This window comes from Oryx dammah, unplaced genomic scaffold (assembly GCF_014754425.2).
Source record: "Oryx dammah isolate SB20612 unplaced genomic scaffold, SCBI_Odam_1.1 HiC_scaffold_10, whole genome shotgun sequence".
NCBI classification, from domain to species: domain Eukaryota; kingdom Metazoa; phylum Chordata; class Mammalia; order Artiodactyla; family Bovidae; genus Oryx; species Oryx dammah.
The window spans coordinates 60,419,005-60,441,660 of NW_024070194.1; the positions used below are offsets into that span (position 1 = coordinate 60,419,005).

A 22,656-nucleotide genomic window follows, 5' to 3' on the forward strand; every position below is an offset into this window, starting at 1 on the left:
CAAAGATAACGGAAAACACTCTCAAAGAACCCACAAGGTAGACAGCTTTACCTACAAAGGAGCAAAGATAAGAATTACAACGGACTTCTCTTCAGGAACAATGCAAACAACAGAGTGATGTAAAATATTCAGTGTTGAGGGGGAAAAAAACTAGAATTCTGCACACTGCAAAATTATACTAAAAGAGTGAAAGACAAAGACAAAAACTGAGGTAATTTGTTACTGGTGGCCCTGCCTCGCAGTAACTGTGAAAAATTCTTCAGAGAAGGAAAATGAAACAGGTCAGAAACATGGATTTATATGAAGAAGCACATCAGAGAATGATCAATGAAGGTAAAATAATTGATTTTTCTTATTTATTCTTAATTGATTTTAATAGTTTGCTCAATGATATATTTGATATATAGTTATATATTCATGGACTTCCTTGGTGGCTCAGACGGTAAAGCATCTGTCTACAATGCAGGAGACCTGGGTTCAACCCCTGGGTCGGGAAGATCCCCTGGAGAAGGAAATGGCAATCCACTCCAGTACTATTGCCTGGAAAATCCCATGGACTAAAGGAGCCTGGTAGGCTACAGTCCATGGGGTCACAAAGAGTTGGACACGACTGAGTGACTTCACTTCACTTATATATTCATACGCTATGTAGGCTCATGTGTAAATGAAATGAATAACAGTATTGACAGAAAAGATAGGAGGTAGAAATTGGGAATACTTTGTTATTATAAGATACTTGTACTACCATGAAATAGTATATAGTGTTATTGAATGTAGCCTTAGATACACTGTAAAGACATACGCAAACATGAGGACAACCAGGAAAGCGGGGAAAAAAAAAACTGATATGTTAAGAATTGAGAGAAATCACATAAAACATCCAATAAAAACCACAAAAGTTAAATAACATGTGAAAGACAAAAACAGGAACAAAGACCAAGAACAACAACAACAAAAAAGTAATGGCTTTCATAGATACTAACCTAAACTGTATCAATAAATCACCCTAAACATAAATGATCTAAATATACCAATTAAAAGATAGAAATGGTCAGAGTGAATCAAAAAGCAAGACTCAAGTGCAGTAAATATAGAGACACACTGTGATTAAAAATCAATGGATGTGAAAAAAAAATCAATAAATGGAAGAAGATATGCCACACCATCACTAATCTGAACAATCCAAGAATAGCTGTATTTAAGACAGAACAGACTTCATAGCAAGGGAAGTTAACAGGAATAAAAACTGACATTATATAACAATAAAGTTATCAAGACTATAAGATAACACAGAAATCTTTCATGTGTTTCTGCCTAACATCAAAATACATGAGGCAAAAACTGATAGAACTACAAGAGATGAAACCACTCCTGTTAACATCCCTCTATCAGAACTGGACAAATCCAGTAGGCAAAAAATCAGTAAGGACATACTTGAACTGACCAACATCATTAATCAGGTGGATATAATTGACATCTACAGACTACTGTATCCAATAAGAGCAAAATATACATTCTTCCCAGACTCACATGGCACATCCATTCACCAAAACAGATCACATTTTGCACCATAAAACACGCTTCAACAAATCTTAAATAGAAATCTTATAATGTCTCCTCTCAGACCACCATGTATATAAGAAAGAAATAAATTACCAGAAAGAGAGCTTAAAAAAAAAAATCCCAGAATGCCTGGAGATTAAACAACACAATTCTACACAACATAAAGCTCAAGAGAACATTTTAAATATTATAAACCAAACAACAATGAAAATACAACATCAAATTTTGTGGGATGCAGTAAAAGCAGTTCTTACAATGAAATTAATAGCACTAAATTCTTTTTGAAAAAAAAAACAAAAAAAAAAAACATTTTTTTAGTCTTTACTAAATTTCTTACAAATACTGTTTTTGTTTTATGTTTTTGTTTTTTTGGCCATGAAGCATGTGGGATCTTAGCACCCCAAGCAGGGACTGAAAATGCACCCCCTGAATTGGAAGGTGAAGTCTTAACCACTGGACTGTCAGAGAAATCCCTAGTGTTGAATGCTGTATTAGAAAAAAAAGATCTTAAATGAATAACCTTACCTTCTTCCTTAGGAAACGAGAAACAAAAAGCAAATTAAATCAAATATAAGCAGAAAGAAAGACATAATGAAAAAGCACACATCAATGAAATGAAAACAGAAAATCAACAGAAAAAAACCAATGGAACCAAAAGCTCGTGTTTGAATAGATATATAAAATTGATAAATTTCTAGCCAGGACAACTAAGAAAAAAAAGGGAGGACACAAACTGCTAATATCAGAAATAAAAGAGAGAACAATTAACTACACAACACTTAGCCATTAAAGGATAATCAAAGAATATTATGAACAACTCTATGTTCACAAATTCGATAACCTACTGAAAACTGATTAATTTCTTGAAAGACACAACTGTTAAAAGTCATAGAACAAAAGAAACAGACAATCTGAACAGGCCTATGGCTATTAAAGAAATTGAATCAATAATGAACCACACCCACCAAATTATAGGAAGCACCAGGTCCAGATGGGTTCACTGGTGAATTCTACAAAATACTTAAAGAAGAAATTATACCAATTGTCTACAACCTCTTTTTTCCTGTGATCCACACAAAGGCTTTGGTATAGTCAAAGCAAAAGTAGATGTTTTTCTGGAACTCGCTCACGTTCTGCTGAAGACTTGCTTGGAGAATGTTGAGCATTACTTTGCTACTGTGTGGGATGAGTGCAACTGTGTGGTGGTCTGAGCATTCTTTGGCATTGGAATGAAAACTGACCTTTTCCAGTCCTGTGGCCACTGCTGAGTCTTCCAAATTTGCTGGTATATTGAGTGCAGTACCTTAACAGCATCATCTTTTAGGACTTGAAATAGCTCAACAGGAATTCCATCACCTCCACTAGCTTAGTTCATAGCGATGCTTCCTAAGGGCCACTTGACTTCGGATTCCAGGATGCCTGGCTCTAGGTGACTGATCACACCATTGTGTTATCTGAGTCATTAAGATATTTTTTGTATACTTCTTCTGTGAATTCTTGCCAGATTTTCTTGATATATCTTCTGCTTCTATTAGGTCCATATCATTTCCATTCTTTTTTTTTTTTTTTTCATTTCCATTCTTGATTGTGCCCATCTTTGCATGAAATGTTCCCTTCAGTTTAGTCGCTCAGTTGTGTCCAACTCTCTGTGATCCCATGGACTGCAGCAGGTCAGGCTTCCCTGTCCATCACCAACTCCCGGAGCTTTCACAAACTCAAGTCCATTGAGTCAGTGATGCCATCCAACCATCTCATTCTCTGTCTTCCCCTATCCTCCCACCTTCAATCTTTCCCAGGATCAGGGTCTTTTCCAATTAGTCACTTCTTCACATCAGGTGGCCAAAGTATTAGAGTTTAAGCTTTAGCATCAGTCCTTCCAATGAATATTCAGGACTGATTTGCTTTAGGAAGGACTGGTTGGATCTCCTTGAAGTCCAAGGACTCGCAAGGGTCTTCTTCAATACAATTCAAAAGCATCAATTCTTCAGCACTCAGCTTTCCTTCTATATATACCCCAACTCTCACATCCATACATGACTACTGGAAAAACCGCAGCTTTGAGTTAGATGGACCTTTGTTGGTGAAGTAATAATGTCTCTGGTTTTTAATATGCTGTCTAGGGTGGTACTAGCCTTTCTTCCAAGGAATGAAATGTACCCTTGGTATTTCTAATTTTCTTGAAGAGATCTGTAGTCTTTCTCATCCTATTGTTTTCCTCTATTTCTTTGCATGGATCACTGAGAAAGGCTTTCTTATCTCTCCTTGCTATTCTTTGGAACTCTGCATTCAGATGGGTGTATCTTTCCTTTTCTTTTTGGCCTTTAGCTTCTCTTTTCTCTTCTCTTCTTTTCTCAGCAATTTGTAAGGCCTCCTCAGACAACCATTTTGCCCTTTTTGCATTTCTTTTTCTTGGGGATGGTGTTGATCATTGCTTCCTGTACAATGACACAAACCTCCGTCCATAGTTCTTCAGGAACTCTATCAGATCTAATCCCTTGAATCTATTTGTCACTTCCACTGTATAACCATAAGGAGTTTGTTTTAGGTCACAGCCGAACGGTCTAGTGGTTTTCCCTACTTTCTTTAAGTCTGAATTTGGCAATAAGGAGTTCATGATCTGAGCCACAGTCAGCTCCCAGTCTGTGTTTGCTGACTGTACAGAGCTTCTCCATCTTTGGCTGCTAAGAATATAATCAATCTTATTTCAGTGTTGACCACCTGGTGATGTCCATGTGTAGAGTCATCTCTTGTGTTGATGGAAGAGGGTTTTTGCTTTGGCCAGTGCAGTCTCTTGGGAGAATCTGTTAGCCTTTGCCCTGCTTCATTTTGTACTGCAAGTCCAAACTTTCCTGTTACTCCTGGTATCTCTTGACTTCATAGTTTTGGATTCAAGTCCCCTATAATGAAAGACATCTTTCTTTGGTGTTAGTTCTAAAAGGTCTTGCAATGGACAATGGAGTACATGTATACTTTTAAACCAAGTTTTCCTCCAGATACACGCCCAGAATAGGATTACTGGGCCATCTGGTAACCTCTAGTCTTCGTTTTCTAAGGAACCTCCAAACTGTTCCAGAAGCCTATATTCTTGCCTATTTCCATAAACCAGTCTCATTCTTCTAACTCCTTTTATCACAAAGATGCATTTTAAGATATGGCATCCAAAGAGATCCTTTCATCTGCCAGCAGTTCCCAATAAAGAACAAATAACTATATGGGAGTCTGGGATTGACACAGACAACACTGTTCTATTTAAAATAGATCACCAACTAGAACCTACTGTATAGCACACAGAACTCCACTCAATACGTTGTAATAAACGGGAAAACAATTTTTGAAAAAATGAGGGAAAAAGAAAATGTTGTATTTAGTCAAGTCTAAAACATGTTAATTACATATGTACAATTATGTTATGTGACACTGAGAAAGGAAAAATGCTACCTATTCAACCATCACCCGATTTTTTTCCCTTGATATACAAATTGACTTCACACTAAAATGAAAGCAACAAGCCTTAAAAAAAAAAGTGATTATAGCAAGGTTTCAGAATAAGGTTAACGTAAAAAAGGAAACTGGTTCCCTATATACCAGGAAAAAACAAGCTGAATTTGAAATTATAAATCCTTAGGTTAAATCTAACTAAATATGTAGAAGGTTTGTATGAGGAAGAAACAAAACTTTGATGAACAAAATTAAAGAACTATGTAAATGGAGAATTTTCCCAACTTCATAGATAAGTTGCCAATATCATCAAAATGTCCCAACCTCATCCACAGATCTAAACATACTGAATCAAAATTCCAGCATTTCTGTGTGTGTGACACTACTGAGAAATTGATTCTACACAAGAAGAAGCAAAAGACCCAAAATAGCCAATGCATATTGAAAGGCAAGTTGGAGCACTGATATTAACTCAATTTCAGACTGACTATACAGTTACAGTAATCAGGACATCACAGTATTGATGAAGGACTAGACAAATAGATTAATGGAACAGATAGCTCAGAAATAGATCCACACAAACAGTCAACTGATCACAGAAGTAATACAATGAAATACAGACAAGCTTTTCAACAAATGGTGCTATAATATTAAATATGCACATAAAACCAAAAAAAAAAAAAAAAAGGAATCTAGACACAGAAGACATATCCCTTACAAAAATGAACTCAAAATGGACTACAAACTTAAATGTATAATAGAAAACTAAGAAACTCATTATAAAGAGTTTCTAAAACTCCTTGTCTAACAAAATGAACGTATGAGCAATGCAGTGTAGGACCACCCAAGACAGAAGAGTCATGGTGCAGAGTTCTGCCAAATGTGGTACACTAGAGAAGGGAATCGCAAACCACTGCAGTATTCTTGCGTTGAGAAGCCCATGAACAGTATGAAAAGGCAAAAAGATGAGAGAGTCAATTCCTAGGTAGGTTGATAAGAAGTCCAGGGTCCCCGAGGAGAAGAAAGGGGTTTGGGGTTCTCTAGGAGGAGGAAAGGACAAACTTTTTTTCCTCTATATCCTTAGTCACATAAAACTAAGTTTGTTTGTTTTTTTTTCTTTAAGCCTGGAACTGATGATTACACAATTCAGTTTAAACTCTGTACTAGGGATTATATAACAACAATGTATCCTGCTTGAAGACAGTTTCTCCTTCCTGAAAACCTTGAGATTAATCTTGATATATTAGAATGTATCTTATGGGAATGGGTCTGGTAGGATCTATCTATTATTAAATTGTAATCCTGCTACCCTAAAATGTAAATTGTGGGACTGGGTTTGGTAAAATGTTCACAAACCCGAGACATTCTTTTGATTTATTGTAATAACCAATTAAAAAAGTATATAACTCCCTTGCTAACACTAGCAAGGGGTGCACTCTCCATCCCCTTTCTGATGTCTATGTCAGAAGCTTTCTCTGTCCCTTTTTATACTCTAATAAAACTCTGCAATACAAAAGCTCGAGTGATCAAGCCTGGTTCCTGGTCCTGAAGTTTAATCTTCTGAGATCATGAATCCGATACCATTCACTGTGAGCTGTCAAAGATATGACACTAAAACATGAACACCTCAGTAGGTGCCCAATATGCTACTGGAGAAGACTGGAAAATAACTCCAGAAACAATGAAGGGGTGGAGCCAAAGCGAAAACAAAGCCCAGCTGTGGACACGACTGCTGATGGAAGTAAACTCTGATACTGTGAAGAACAAATATTGCATAGGAACCCGTGATGTTAGGTCCATGAATCAGGGTAAATTGGAAGTGGTCAAACAGGAGATGGCAAGAGTAAACATCGACATTTTAAGAATCAGTGAACTGAAAGATGTCCTTTTCTTTATAGGGGACTGGAATGCAAAAGTATGAAGTCAAGAAACACGTGGAGTAACAGGCAAGTTTGGACACGGGAGTACAAAATGAAGCAGGGCAAAGGCTAACATAGTTCTGCCAAGAGAATGCACTGGTCAAAGCAAAAATCCATCAACACAAGAGATGACTCTACACATGGACATCACCAGATGGTCAATACTGAAATCAGACTGATTATATTCTTAGCAGCCAAAGATGGAGACGCTCTATACAGTCAGCAAAAACAAGACCAGGAGCAGACTGTGGCTCAGATCATGAACTCCTTATTGCCAAATTCAGACTTACATTAAAGAAAGTAGGGAAAAACACTAGACCATTCGGCTATGACCTAAATCAAACCCCTTATGATTATACAGTGGAAGTGATTCAAGGGATCAGATCTGACAGACAGAATGCCTGAAGAACTATGGACAGAGGTTTGTGACATTGTACAGGAAGCAATGATCAACACCATCACCAAGAAAAAGAAATGCAAAAAGGCAAAATGGTTGTCCAAGGAGGCCATACAAATAGCTAAGAAAACAAGAGAAACCAAAGGGAAAGGAGAAAAGGAAAGATATGCCATTTGAATGCCAAGTTCCAAAGAACTGCAAGGAGAGATAAGAAAGCCTTCCTCAGTGATCCATGAAAAGAAATAGAGGAAAACAATAGAATGGGAAAGACTAGAGATCTTTTCAAGAAAATTAGAGATACCAAGCGAACATTTCATGCAAAGATAGGCATGAAGAAGAGGTGGCAAGAATACACATAAGAACTACACAAAAAAGATCTTCATGACTCAGATAACCACAATGGGGTGGATCACCTACCTAGACCCAGACATCCTGGAATGCAAAGTCAAGCGGGCTTTAGGAAGCATCACTACAAAGCTAGCAGAGGTGATGGAATTCAGTTGCGCTACTTCAAATCCTAAAAGATGATGCTGTTAAGTGCTGCACTCAATATGCCAGCAAATTTGGAAAACGGAGCAGCGATCACGGGACTGGAAACGTCAGTTTTCATTCCAATCCCAAAGAAAGTTAATACCAAAGAATGTTCAAACTACTGTACAATTGCACTCATCTCACACGCTAGCAAAGTAATGCTCAAAATTCTCCAAGTCAGGCTTCAACAATACATGAACTGTGAACTTCCAGATGTCCAAGGTGGACTTAGAAAAGGCAGAGGAAGCATAGATCAAATTGCCAACATACTCTGGATCATCAAAAAAGGAAGAAAATTCCAGAAAAACATCTACTACTGCTTTATTGACTATGCCAGAGCCTTGTGGAAAATTCTTAAAGAGATGAGTATACCAGGGTACCTGACTTGCCACCTGAGAAATCTGTAAGCAGGTCAAGAAGCAACAGTTAGAACTTGTCATGAACAACAGACTGGTTCCAAATTGTGAAAGGCGTATGCCAAGGCTGTATATTGTCACCCTGCTTATTTAACTTATATGCAGAGTACATCATGCAAATATGCTGGGCTGGATAAAGCACAAGCTGGAATTAAGACTGCAAGGAGAAATATCAGTAACCTCAGATACGCAGATGATGCATTCCTTACGGCAGAAATGGAAGAGGAACTCAAGAATGTCTTGTGAAAGTGAAAGAGGTGAGTGAAAGATCTCACTTGAAACTCAACATTAAAAAAACTAAGATCACAGCATCTGGTTCCATCACTTCATGGCAAATAAATGGGGAAACAATGGAAACAGTGAGAGACTTTATTTTCTTGGGCTCCAAAATCACTGCAGATAGTGATTGCGGCCATGAAATTAAAAGATGCTTACTCCTTGGAAGAAAAGCTATGACCAACCTAGATAGCACATTAAAAAGCAGAGACATTACACTGCCAAAAAAGGTCCATATAGTCAAAGCAATCGTTTTTCCAGTAGTCATGTATGGATGTGAGAGTTGGACCATAAAAGAAGGCTGACCCATGAAGAATTGATGCTTTTGAACCATGTTACTAGAGAAGACTCTTGAGAGTCCCTTGGAATGCAAGGAGATAAAACCAATCCATCCTAAAAGAATTCAGTCCTGAATATTCATTGGAAGGACTGATACTAAAACTGAAACACCAATACTCTGGCCACCAGAGACGAAGAACTGACTGATTGGAAAAGTCCCTGATGATGGGAAAGACTGAAAGTAGGAGGTGAAGGGGATGACAGAGGGTGAGATGGTTCAATGGCATCATCGACTCGATGGACTTCAGTTTTAGCAAGCTACAGGAGTTGGTGGTAGACAGGGAAGCCTGGAGTGAGGCAGTCCATGGGGTCACAAAGAGTAGAACACAACTGAGTGACTGAACTGCACTGATAAAACTGTTAAAAAAATAACATAAGAGAAAACAGGATAATCCTTGTTTTGGTGATAGCTTTTCAGCTACAACACCAAAGGCATAAACTATTAATGAAAAAAATGGTAAACTGGATTTCCTTAAAGTGGGATTTTTAAGAAATGAAAAGAAAAAAGTAAAATGGAAAACTTCTACTCTGCAAAAGACACTGTCAAGAAAATAAAAAGATATAATACAGACTGGCACAAAATAATTACAAAAGACATATCTGATAAAAAAGACTGTATCTCATATAAAGAACTCAAGAAAGTTAACAATAAGAAAACAACCAATGTGATTTTTAAAACGGCAAAAAATCTTAACAGACACCTCACCAGCATTCTTGCCTGGAGAATCCCAGGGACAGGGGAGCCTGGTGGGCTGCTGTCTATGGGGTCGCACAGAGTCGGACAAGACTGAAGCGACTTAACAGCAGCAGCAGCACCAAAAAATACATACAAATGACAAAAAACCATAAGAAAAGATATATGCTCTAGATCTTATGTCAGCAGATATAATTTAAACAGTATTAAAATAACACCAATGGCTAGGGAAGATGTAGAGTAAAACAAACTGTTACTCTTTGCTGATAGGAATGCAAAATGATTCAGCCATTTTGGAAAACAGTTTGGCAATTTCTTACAAAACTAAACATATGAGGGAATATACCCTGGTAGTCTAGTGGTAGGACTCAACACTTCTATTGCCAAGGGCCCAGGTTCACTTAGTCAATAGGGAACTAACAGCCCGTAAGCTGTGTGGTGAGACAAAACAAAAAAACAAAAAAAAAAAAGAAACAAACAAAATCCAAAAAAAGAAAAAAAAAAAACAGGGACTTCCCTAATGGTCCAGCAATTAAGACTCCAAGCTTTCAAAGGAAGTTCCATCCCTGATCAGGGAAATAGGATCGCATATGCCATGAGATGCAGCCAATGAGGGAGAAAAAAACCCAAATGAAAAAAAACTGATCTTGTAATTCTGTAATCACGCTCCCAGTTTTTTACTGAAAGGAGGTGATAAATTGGGTCCACACTAAAACTTCCACATGGATATTTATAGCAGCTCTATCCATATCTGGAAGCAACCAAGATGTCCTTCTATAGTAGGTGAATGCAGTGTTCAGACAATGGAATATTATTCAACTGTAGAAAAAATTCAGCTATCAAGCCTTGAAAAGATACACAAATCTTGAATGTACATTCAGTTCAGTTCAGTTCAGTCGCTCAGTCATGTCTGACTCTTTGCAACCCCACGAATCATAGCACGCCAGGCCTCCCTGTCCATCACCATCTCCCAGAGTTCACTCAGACCCACGTCCATCGAGTCAGTGATGCCATCCAGCCATCTCATTCTCGGTCATCCCCTTTTCCTCCTGAGTCTTTTCCAATGAGTCAACTTTTCACATGAGGTGGCCAAAGTACTGGAGTCTCAGCTTCAGCATCATTCCTTCCAAAGAAATCCCAGGGCTGATGTCCTTCAGAATGGACTGTTTGGATCTCCTTGCAGTCCAAGGGACTCTCAAGAGTCTTCTCCAACACCACAGTTCAAAAGCATCAATTCTTCGGTGCTCAGCCTTCTTCACAGTCCAACTTTCACATCCATACATGACCACAGGGAAAACTATAGCCTTGACTAGACTGACCTTAGTCGGCAAAGTAATGTCTCTGCTTTTGAATATGCTATCTAGGTTGGTCACAACTTTTCTTCCAAGGAGCAAGGGTCTTTTAATTTCATGGCTGCAGTCACCATCTGCAGTGATTTTGGAGCCCAAAAAAACATTACTAACTGAAAAAACTCTAGTCTGAAAAGGCTACATATTACATGAGTCCAACCAAATGACATTCTGAAAAAGGCAAAATTATAGAGACATTAAAAATTTTTGTGGTTGTCAGGGCTTAGGAAGACAGAGGAATGAATAGATAAAAAACAGTATTTTTAGGTTAGTGAAATGATTCTGTAGTGGTGGATACATATCATTACACATTTGCTAAAAACCACTGAAAAGAATGTACATCACAACTGAACCCTAGGTGAATGAGACTTGAACCTTCTAATCCAACTCTTAAAATATAAAGAAATACCATATTGTTTAAAACACACACAGGAAATTAACAAGTGATATGATATTATAAAGTTAATAAAAAATTTGAACAGACTTTGTTCAAATTTCACAAAACTTCATGCCAGTGTCCATTATTTGTTTTCCTACCTTATTCAAGACTCCACACTGTATTTAATTGCATTGAGCAGTTTCAGCAGCATGCAATAAAGTCTGGTGAATTATCTTCTCATTTTTATTCTATTACAAATATTTTCTAATTTTCCTTGCTCTCACTTTTTAGATACACCACCCATCATTTAAAAGTGGACATTTAATTTCCAAATGCATGGGGTTTTGTTTAAAGTATCCTTAATATTAATTTCTCACTTTGATACTAATTTCTCATTTAAATGCTTTCTTCTCTGCAATCACTCTGTTTTTTTTTCAGTCCAACTTTATCGAGGCTTTTGACGGCTAAGTCAAAGATCTCTCTTGGTAAATGTCACATTGCCCTTGAAAATACGTGGGTTGTTTTAAAATATCTTTTGATATTTATTTCTAACATAATTACAGTGATAAAAGAACAGACTCTGTACAATTTCAATACCTTTAGACCAGGAAATGTTTGCACCTTGTTTTATGTCCCCAGGTAAGTTCTAGTGTCTCCTTGTTTACAGTCTATGGGAGGGAACTTGAACAGAATTTGTATCCTACTATTGTGTGAAAATTTTATCAATCTTCATAATGTTGAATTGGCTCATATTTCAGGTCTACTATAGCCTTCTTAGGTGCTTGTTTTTAAAATGGTTCTCTCAGGAAGACTTACAAATAGCTGAGAAAAGAAGAGAAGCAAAGGGACAAAAGAGAGGAAAAATACCAACTGAATGGAGAGTTCCAGAGATTACCAAAGAGTGATAAGAAAGCCTTCTTAAGTAAATAATGCAAAGAAATATAGGAAAACAGTAGAATCGGAAGGATTAGAGATGTCTCCAGAAAACTGGAGATACAAAGGTAACATATCATGCAAAAATGGGCACAAGAAATCTTGGACAGAAACAGCTAGGACCTAACAGAAGCAGTAGAGAGAAAGAAGAGGTGGCAAGAAAACACAGAAGAACTATACAAAAAAGGTCATAATGGCTGACCCGGACAACAGTGTGCTCACTCACCTCGAGCCAGACATCCTGGAGTGTGAAGTCAAGTGGGCCTTAAGAAGCATTACTACAAACAAAGCAGGTGGAAGTGATGAATTCCAGCCTTTGATATTGGAAATCCTAAAATTGCTGTTAAAAGTGCTGCACTCAATATGCCAGCAAATTTAGAAAATGCAGCAATGGTCATAGGACAGGAAAAGGTCACTTTTCATTTCAATTCCAAAGAAAGGCAATGCCAAAGAATGTTCAAAATGTAACAGGAAGGAAAGGGGCAAGGCACAACTTTTCAAAGAATGACACAGCCCAAGGACACACAAAAAAATTAGAATCAAATGGGATCAAGATGGCTGAAAAGACTAGATCTTGATCCTCAATCAGTAAGTGAAATGACACACCCAGAGGTGCCATGACACTTCCAACTCACTGTCAAAAGACCAACGAATGGGCAATGGCCTAAATCCTGGAAATCTCCATACTTTCCCAAAAATCAGTGGAATAATCCTCCTACTCATTAGCATATGAAATTCAGTTCAGTTCAGTCATGTCTGACTATTTACGACCCCATGGACTGCAGCACTCCAGGCCTCCCTGTCCAAAGCCAACTCTCAAGCATATGAGATTACCCAGCCTATAAAAACTAACCAAACCACATTTCACGGCTGCCCTTGCCCTGTGCAATGGCCCACACTCTGTCTGTGGAGTGTGCTTCCCTTTGAATCTGAATAAATCTATTTCTTACCTATCACTTTGTCTCTTACTGAATTCTTTCAGTGATGAGACATCAAGAATCTGAGCTTCATTAGGTCCTGAAAGCAACTACTGTGGGTTTTGGCTGGGTTCGAGTCCCAAGCAGAGTTTTGGCTGGGTTCAAGTCGCAAACTGGCTTTTGACTAGGTCTGAGTCCCAGCACATGAGTTCAAGTCCCAGTTTGAGATAAACGGTTTCAAAACTACCACACAGCTGCACTCACTTTACACGCTAGCCTCCTTGGACTTCCCTGGTGGCTCAGACGGTAAAGCGTCTGCCTACAACACAGGAGACTGGGGTTCAATCCCTGGGTCGGGAAGATTTCCTGGAGAAGGAAATGCAACCCACTCCAGTATTCTTGCCTGGAAAACTCCATGGATGGAGGAGCCTGGTAGGCTACAGTCCATGGGATTACAAAGAGTAGGGCACAACTGAGCAACTTCACTTCCTTTCTTTCTTTCTTTACATGCTAGCAAGGAATGCTCAAAATCCTTCAAGCTAGGCTTAAGCAGTACATGAACCGAGAACTTCCAGATGATCAAGCTGGATTTAGAAAAGGCAGAGGAACCAGAGATCAAACTGCCAACATCCACTGGATCATAGGAAAAACAGGGAAATTCCAGAAAAACATCTACTTCTGCTTCCTTGACTACGTGAGAGCCTTTGCCCATGTGGATCACAACAAACTGTGGAAAATTCTTAGAGAGATGGCGGTACCAGATCACCTTACCTGCCTCCTGAGAAACCTGCATGCAGGTCAGGAAGCAGAATGAAACATGGATTCACTGAATCCAAAAGCTAACAATTTAAGATTATAGAAATTCATAGCCAAACTGGTTAGGGAAAAAAAAACTTGAAAAACTGACAAAGCTTACTCAATGAGAAAGAGATAACCTAAACAGCCCTATATTTCTCTTTTTAATGGCATTACAGTTAAAAATCTTCCTCTAAAACTCTAGGCCCAGATAGCTTTAAAAGTAAATACTGGCAAACATTAAGTAATATTACCTAATTTTTATGTAAACTCTTCCAGAAAACAAGAGTAAATACTTGTTTTTAGCTCATTCTAATAAGGCCAGCACTCCTTGACACCAACACCAAAGCCACTGTAAGAAAAGCAATCTATTGGCCAACATCCCTCATGAAGAGAGAGCCAAAATTTTCTGTAAAATTTCTAAAAGTTGAATTAAACAGTATATAAAAATCATAATACAACAAGACCAAGTGGATTTTTTATACAAACAGCTCATACAACTCAGTATCAGAAAAATAAACAACATAATCAAAAAGTGGGTAATACATCAAGACCAAGTGGGATTTTCCCAGGAATATAAGGTATTTTTTTTTAACACTGGAAAATCAATCAACATACTTCATCATATTAACAGATTTTAAACAAAAAAAACTGTACCAATACATCTATTACGAACAAATAGTCTCTTCAACAAGAGACGTTGGGAAGTCCTGTCAATCAATGATTTTAGAACACTCCTTGACACCATATACAAAATTAAACTCAAAATGGTTTAATGACCTAAAATAAGACATGACACTATAAGATTCCTAGAAGAGAATGTAGGCAAAACATTATCTGACAAAAATCTTAACAGTATTCTTAGATCAGCCTCCCAAGGCAAAAATAAAGGAAAAATAAACAGATAGGAATTAATCAAACTTAAAAGCTTTTGCACAGCCAAGGAAACCATCAATAAAACAAACAAAAACACCAACAGAATGGGAGAATATATTCACAAAAAATACAAACAAGAGCTTCATTTCCAAAATATACATACATACAGCTCACACAACTCAATACCTGAAAAACGATACAATTAAAAAATGGGCAGAAGACCTAAGTATACATCTCTTGAAAGAAGACATACAAATGGCCAAAAGGCACATGAAAAGATGTTCAATATTGCTAATAATTAGAGAAATGCAAATCAAAATCACAATAAATTATCACTTCACACTGATCAGAATGGCTATCAAAAAGTCAACAAATAATAAATGCTGGAGAAGGTACTGAAAAAAGGGAACCCTCCCCTACACTGTCAGTGGGAATGTAAACTGATACAGCCACTATGGGAAGTACTATAGAAGTTCCTAAAAAAACTAAAAGTATAACTACCATATGGATCTAGCAATCCCACTTCTGGGCAAATATCCCGAACAGACAATAAGAACTCTAATTCAAAAAGATACATGCAGTCCAAAGTTTACAGCAGCACTATTTTCAACTGGCAAATCATGGAAGCAATCTAAATGTTCACTGACAGTTGAGTGGATAAAGAAAGTGAAGTCGCTCAGTCGTGTCCGACTTTGCGACCCCATGGACGGTAGCCTACCAGGCTCTGCCGTCCATGGGATTTTCCAGGCAAGAATACTGGAGTGGGCTGCCATTTCTTTCTTGAATAGCCCAAACAACTCTGAAAGAGTACAATCTTGGAGTGGATAAAGAAGTTATACACAAACACACACAATGTTCACAGATCAGAAAACTCAGTATTATTAAGGTATTAATATTCCACCCCAAATGATCTGTAGATTCACTGCAGTTTGATTCAAAATACCAGCAGTTTTATTTCTAAAAGCTGACAATCTAATTCTGAAATCCATATACAAATGCACGGAACTTAGAATAGCACAAACAACTCTGAAAGAGTACAATCTTGGAAGGTGGACCCTATCTGACCTCAAGCATCATCATAAATCTATAGTAATCAAGATTGTGTGGTATGGAACAGAGTTAGAGTCTAGAAATAGGGCCATATATAGATGGTCAACTGGCTTTCAACAAATGGAGGTAAAGGTAATTTAATATAAAGAAAGGACAATCTGTTCTAAAAATGGCTCAGGAAAAACTGAATTATCAATATTCAAATCAGTGGACTTTGATGTATAACTCACATCATACAGAAAAATTAACTCAAAATGGATCACAGACCTAAATGTAAAAGATAAAAATATAAAACTTTTAAAAGAAAACATATGTATCTGATAAATGACTTGCACCTGAAACACATAATGCTTCACAAAACTCGGTAATAAAACAAATCAATAAAAAGGGAGAGGTGGTAGATAGATGTGGACACTTCACCAAAATAAATAAATAGCTAATATTCACATGAAAAGATGTCTAACGTATGTATAGGTCACTGAAGAAATGCCAATCAAAATCCTCTAGGGTCACCACCGTCCCTTTCTGGATTACTGCAATAACCTCCTAATGGCCTCCTTCCTTTCACTCTTGTCTCTCTATAGTCCATATACAACAAAGTAGCCGCAGGTTCTTATAAAACCTAAGTTAAGACCATGTTACATCTCAGCTTAAAACTCTAGTGGCTCACTTTTCACTCAAATTAAAAACCTTCCACTGGCTTATACAGTCTTACAAGACTGGCCTCTCACACTGGCCTCTTCTCCTACTGCAACCCCTCACCTTCCTTTCATAGTACTGTCCCGGCTGCCTGTCCCTGTCTCCACTTGCTTTCATGTTAACCACATGATAATAATCTTAGTCATATTTAACACTTACTAAGTACTCACTACGAACCAGATATTGTTCTACTGCTAAGTCACTTCAGTCGTGTCCGACTCTGTGCGACCCCATACACGGCAGCCCACCAGGCTCCCCTGTCCCTGGGATTCAACAAGCAAGAACATTGGAGTGGGCTGCCATTTCCTTCTCCAATGTATGAAAGTGAAAAGTGAAAGTGAAGTCGCTCAGTCGTGTCCAATTCTCGGCGACCCCATGGACTGCAGCCTACCAGGCTCCTCCGTCCATGGGATTTTCCAGCCAAGAGTACCGGAGTGGGGTGCCATTGCCTTTTCCAAGATATTGTTCTAACTGCTTTAAATGCATTATCTCATTCAATTCCAACAATTATCTCCCCCCACTTTACAAACGATGAGAGTTAAGTCTGTAAGTGTTGAAGCCAGAATTCAAAATCACAGATGGAAGAAGCCAACTGCACAGCCCAAAATATACATGTCAATAAGAAATAAGCATAGAATAAAGAGAAGATAGGATAAAGGACTAAGAGAGGGAAAATCAACGTGCTTGATGTAGTCTCAGAGACATAAAATTGGTTAGGAGGAACCAGGACAATTCAAGTATTTTCAAAATGCAGCATCTAACTAGTTAAAAGGTCAAAGTCAGCACAAATATTACGTAAATCTAAATATGACATTTAAAACTTACTTTTTCTGTAGTAACAGTCAAGGAAGGAACCAATGCAGGTGATGGTTCTGGTTGCTTCTTATGTTTTTGTTTGTGTTTGTCCTTTTCTTTATATTTCTAAAAATGAACAGAAGTAAAATACAATTTAAATTATAACTGATATATACATAATAAGATGATATTTCTTTGTAATTACATTCAAGTAATTTAAAATATTAATAAATGCTTGTCAAAAAAACCAAACTCACTTCTAATCAGATATCATTTTATATATAAACAATACTAGTAATATACTGATGGTATTACTACATGTATTACTATATATTACAATATATAGTACTACTACTGTAAGTTATATTCAGATGATTTCTTTTCTTATCCTTGACCAACCTAAAAGATAAACTGAAGTCTACATTTATATCTGACAAACTATTTTTGTCCTATTAAAAATACCAAATGCTGTTGTACAGATTTCATAAATAGTACTTTAAAATTTCTATACACTTTGACCTGTACTATCACCTCATAATGGAATCAGATTCTCCAACACCATGCATTAAATTCTATGGCCCATAAACTACAAACCAGTGCAAAGAAACTCAGACAAGAAATTCTTTTTGATGTTTACTCAAAAAATAGACAAATCAGTTATCTCTGCTAAAACTGATGAACTGAAATATAAAAAGAATTCAATTAATAAGAAATTAACTACATTATTAGGAGCTCAACTTTATTTAACATCAAAGTACTTTAACCAAATTGTTCTCAACTGTTTGAATCAGTAGCATATTGAAGCATATTGTGTGTGAAGTTTACCACTATTTAAAGAGTTAATTCAACTTATTTCTCATAGTACTTAAGTTTAACCATTCAGAGCACTTAATCTATTCAAAGCATGAAAGAATACTACCACTGGCCCTGCCCTAAAAGAGAGAGCATATCAGCAAAACAAAATGTGTACAAATTAAGGATAGGTGTTTTACTATAATACCTAAGACTACTGCCCCTTTTTGTTTTTAATTACTGATTTAAGTACATAAGATACCTCTCTATAGCAAGGTTAATACTTTAGAAAAAGAAACAGTTTCTATTCAGAGTTTTTAGGAAACTTTGTTACTGTGAAGTTGTTTTAACTGTGACAGATCATAAGGAATCATGCCTCTAATTCTTTGTATGAGGATGCATATAGAAGCTGAGGAGGCAAGAGCTTTGAGAAGACCTCTATGGCTTTCACCTTTGCTGCCTTAGTTTCTAGTCATCATGTAGAGAGTCAGTTCACACTTTCCTGATAGAGGCTAGGAAGAAAAAGAGGCCCCATGGAGAAGAACTGGAGTTAACCCCAGCCTACAGTCAGCCTCATGTCAATTGAGACATGTAAGTAAGACTATCTTAGATCACCCAGCCAGCCACCAGCTACGAGTAGACTCATGATTAAGCCCAGCTGATACCATGTGAAGGAAAGACAAATTGTGCTGAGCCCTAACCACTAAAAAATGTATACCACTAAAAGTCGTCAAGTGGTTTACCAAGCAACAGTAGATAACTGAAAGAAAGCCAGAATTCACAACCAGGTAATGGGAATTAATGAAAGTAGAAATTAAAAGTAACACATATGGGAATTTTTGTATTCACCAAAATAACAAATATAGCTATACAATCTAGTTTATAAACATGATCCTTGACTGCAGTAAGTTCTATACCAATACTTTTCTCCCATAAAGATAATACAGGAGCCTCTCTCCATCCTTCTTCATGTTCTACTTCCCATACTGGGCTTTATTCATCAAGGGTACAAGAGCTGGGATAATTTTATATATATTTTATAGAGAATGACGCTGAAAAACAGGATGAACAATCTCTACGGGGCTTCCTTGGTGGCTCAGTCAAGAATCTGCCTACAATGCAGGAGACTGGGTTCAATCCCTGGATCAGAAAGATCCCTGGAGAAGCGAATGGCAATCCATTCCAGTATTCTTGCCTGGAGAGTCTCATAGACAGAGGAGCCTGGTGGGCTACAGTTCATGGGGTCGCAAAGAGCTGGACACGACTGAGAGAATAACACTCACAAACAACAGCTGCAATCGTAGATAGAAGAGTAAAAAGTAAAGTATACATGTTTATGTATGAAAACATGAATGTATATAAGACATAATGGAATAATATACCACTTTCGTCCTGTGTAATACACCAAGAAATATATGCTGAGACTGTAAATGTTCACTGGGAGAGATTGTGAATAGATTACATCTACAATACAGTCCTGTGAAATATGAATCAATGCAGTGTAATAACTTTCACACTAAAGAGATAGGCTGATTTTAACAGAATAGGGAAAAAAATCAGGAAAATATTCAGTTACATCTAAATACTTAAAATATGAAAAAGACAGGATTCCAAATCAGCAGGAAAGACTGAAATTATTTAATAATACTAGAAAAAGTGGTTAATAATGTAGGAAAAATGTCTTACACACAAAAAAAGACAAAATCTAAACAGATTATTTTATAGTTTAAAATAATCTAAGAGGCTGAAGAAAATGTTTTTTAAAATTTGAAATTTAAAGGAGGAAAGACTTTTCTAAGCATAAAACAAAGTAAAAATCAGAAACAAAAAAGGTAGTTTTAGCTATTCAAATACTTCTGCATCAATTTAAAAATCATTAAAAAGCTAAAAACAAACTGAGAAATAAGTTAACATGTTCTGTATTTTAGTGTTTAAAATGTTTATAAATCAGGAAGAAAAAATAAACATGCTATGAAACAATGTACAAAGGGCAATTCACAAAAGAAACAATGAGCCACAAAACAAAAAATGTGCAACCAAGAACTGAAGCACTAATGGCAATATTATTCTATTACCTAAATTTTTTTAACACCAAAACTGTTGGATTTTTGTTTTAATTTTAAGACCCAATGTTGTCCAAGTTACTATGAAACGAGCACTTGCATACAATGCTAAAGAGAATGTAAACATGCAGTGGACCATTTTAAACGTTAAAGAGTTAGAAACCGTAGATATAGTATCTGACTAGTAATTTCATGTCTAAGAAGTAAGGTTCAAATATAGTTTATTATGTTACTATTTGCAATGAGAAATAAAAACTGTAAATAATCTAAATGTTCAACAACACAGGTGTGGTTGAAAAAATTATTATACAACCATGTAATGGTCCTTTAAAAAGTATGTTCTGAAGGAATATTTAAAGATCTGGTAAAATGGTTAATATGAGTTTCACTTTAAAATTTTATGCAAAGAGTCAAGCTTGAGAAAGAAAAAGCTGAAGATGTCACAGTTTCTGATTTCAAACTATATTACAAACTGTTGGTAATCAAAACAGTATGGTACTAGCACAAAAACAGACACAGAGATCAGCAGAATGGAACAGAGTCCAGAAATAAACCCGTATGTATAGAGTCTATTGGGCTTCCCTGGTGGCTCAGACAGTAAAGAAAATGCCTACAATGCAGGAGACCTGGGTTCAATCTCTGGGTCGGGAAGATCTCCTGGAGGAGGAAATGGCAACCAACTCCAGCATTTGTGCCTGGAAAACTCCATGGACAGATAAGCCTGGTGGGATCCCATGGAATCCATGGGATTGCAAAGAGTCGGAACAAGACTGAGCAACTAATACTATATGGTCAATTAATCTACGACAAAGGAGGCAAGAAGAATCAAAAGGGAAAAGATATTCTCTACAATCAATAATGTTGTGAAAACTGGACAGCCACATGCAAAAGAATCAGACTACCTTCTCACACTGTATACAAAAATAAACTCAAAATGACTTAAATAGAAGACCTGAAACCATAAAACTAAAAGAAAACATGGACAGTGCCTTTTGACACTGATCTTAGCAGACTCTTTCTCAGGCAAGAGAAACAAAGGCAAATATAAATAAATGTGCCTATATCAAACTGAAAATGAGAAGTTTTTGCACAGTGAAAGAAATGAAACAGCCATATTTGGAAACAATACATCTGATAAGGAGTTAATATCCAAAATATGCAAAGAACTCATATAACTCAATATGCAAAAAACAATTAAAAATGAGCATTTTTCCAAAGAAGACATACAGATGGCCAACAGACATATGAAAAGATACTCAACATTATTATTAATCAGGGAAATGCAAATCAAAACCACAATGATATACTACCTCACACCTGTCAGAATGGCTATCATCAAAAAGACAACAAATAACAAGTACTGGCAAGGATACAGAAAGAAGAACATTTGTGAACTGTTGGTGGGATTGCAAATTAGCTCAGCCACTATGGAAAACAACATGAAGATTCCTCAAAAAATTAAAAATAGAACTGCCTTATTATCCAGCAGTTTCACTTCTGGGTATTCACCCAAAGAAAACAAAAACACTAATTTGAAACAATATATGCACAACATTCACTGAAGCATTATTTGCAATAGGCAAGATATAGAAGTAACCTAATCGGCCATCAATAGATTAAGTACATAAAGATGCTGTGTGTGTGCCTGTGTAACATTACTCAATGATTAAAAAAAAACAACTTTCTATTTTACATGAATGGACTTAGATGGTATTATGCTAAGTTAAATAAGTCAGAGAGTGAAAGACAAACACCACCATATGACCTTACTTTTATGTGGAATCTAAAAGACAAAACAAAACAAACCAAAATGGAAACAGATTCAGATGCAGAGAGTAGGGTGGGAGTGAAAACTTTCAGTTATAAAATAAGTAAACAAAGGGAGGTAGGTATAAGATACACCATAAGGAACATGGTCAATAACATTGTTAAGAACACTGGACAGATGGCTACTGGACTTATGGTGATCATTTCATAATGTATGTAAATATCAAATCACTACATAGTACACCCAAAACTAATATAATACTGCATATCAACTATATTATTTCCATAAAAAATAAATTTAATAAGTGAATAAAAATTTTATGCAAAGAGAGAACAACCACCAGAAGGAAATAAACAAACACTATTTTTTTATGTAAAGCCATAGGTCAGGACAACTGGTGTCACTCCCAAATACATCACTATGTATAATTAAGAATGAAAATAATCAGAATTTCGTCCTTAAAGCAGCCTTGTAATGATCTACTTTTATAGATCAGAAAGGAATGGTTTAAACAAGTACAAAATAGATTCTTATCTATACCTCCCAAGAAACTTAGCTGAAACGAAAACTTTTTTTTAATTTAAAGAAAAAAATAAATAAGGTACCCATGATGACAAACTATAAAAAGAAAATTTGAAAGAGTAGGGGAAAGAAGAAAGATTTAAAG

General features: G+C 36.6%; 1 protein-coding gene across 4 annotated transcripts in view; it reads right to left on the reverse strand.

The window, feature by feature from the left end:
- Positions 1 to 22,656, reverse strand: part of MLLT10 (MLLT10 histone lysine methyltransferase DOT1L cofactor) — a 215,874-nt gene that overhangs the window by 80,406 nt on the left and 112,812 nt on the right. For all 4 annotated transcript variants that reach the window (XR_005722521.1, XM_040248590.1, XM_040248589.1 and 1 more), the window contains exon 9: positions 17,397 to 17,492. Coding sequence is in view for 3 of the 4 variants with exons in the window: in XM_040248590.1 (XP_040104524.1) it covers positions 17,397 to 17,492 (96 nt within the window). In the remaining variant the exon portion in view is untranslated. The remainder of the gene's footprint in view (positions 1 to 17,396; positions 17,493 to 22,656) is intronic.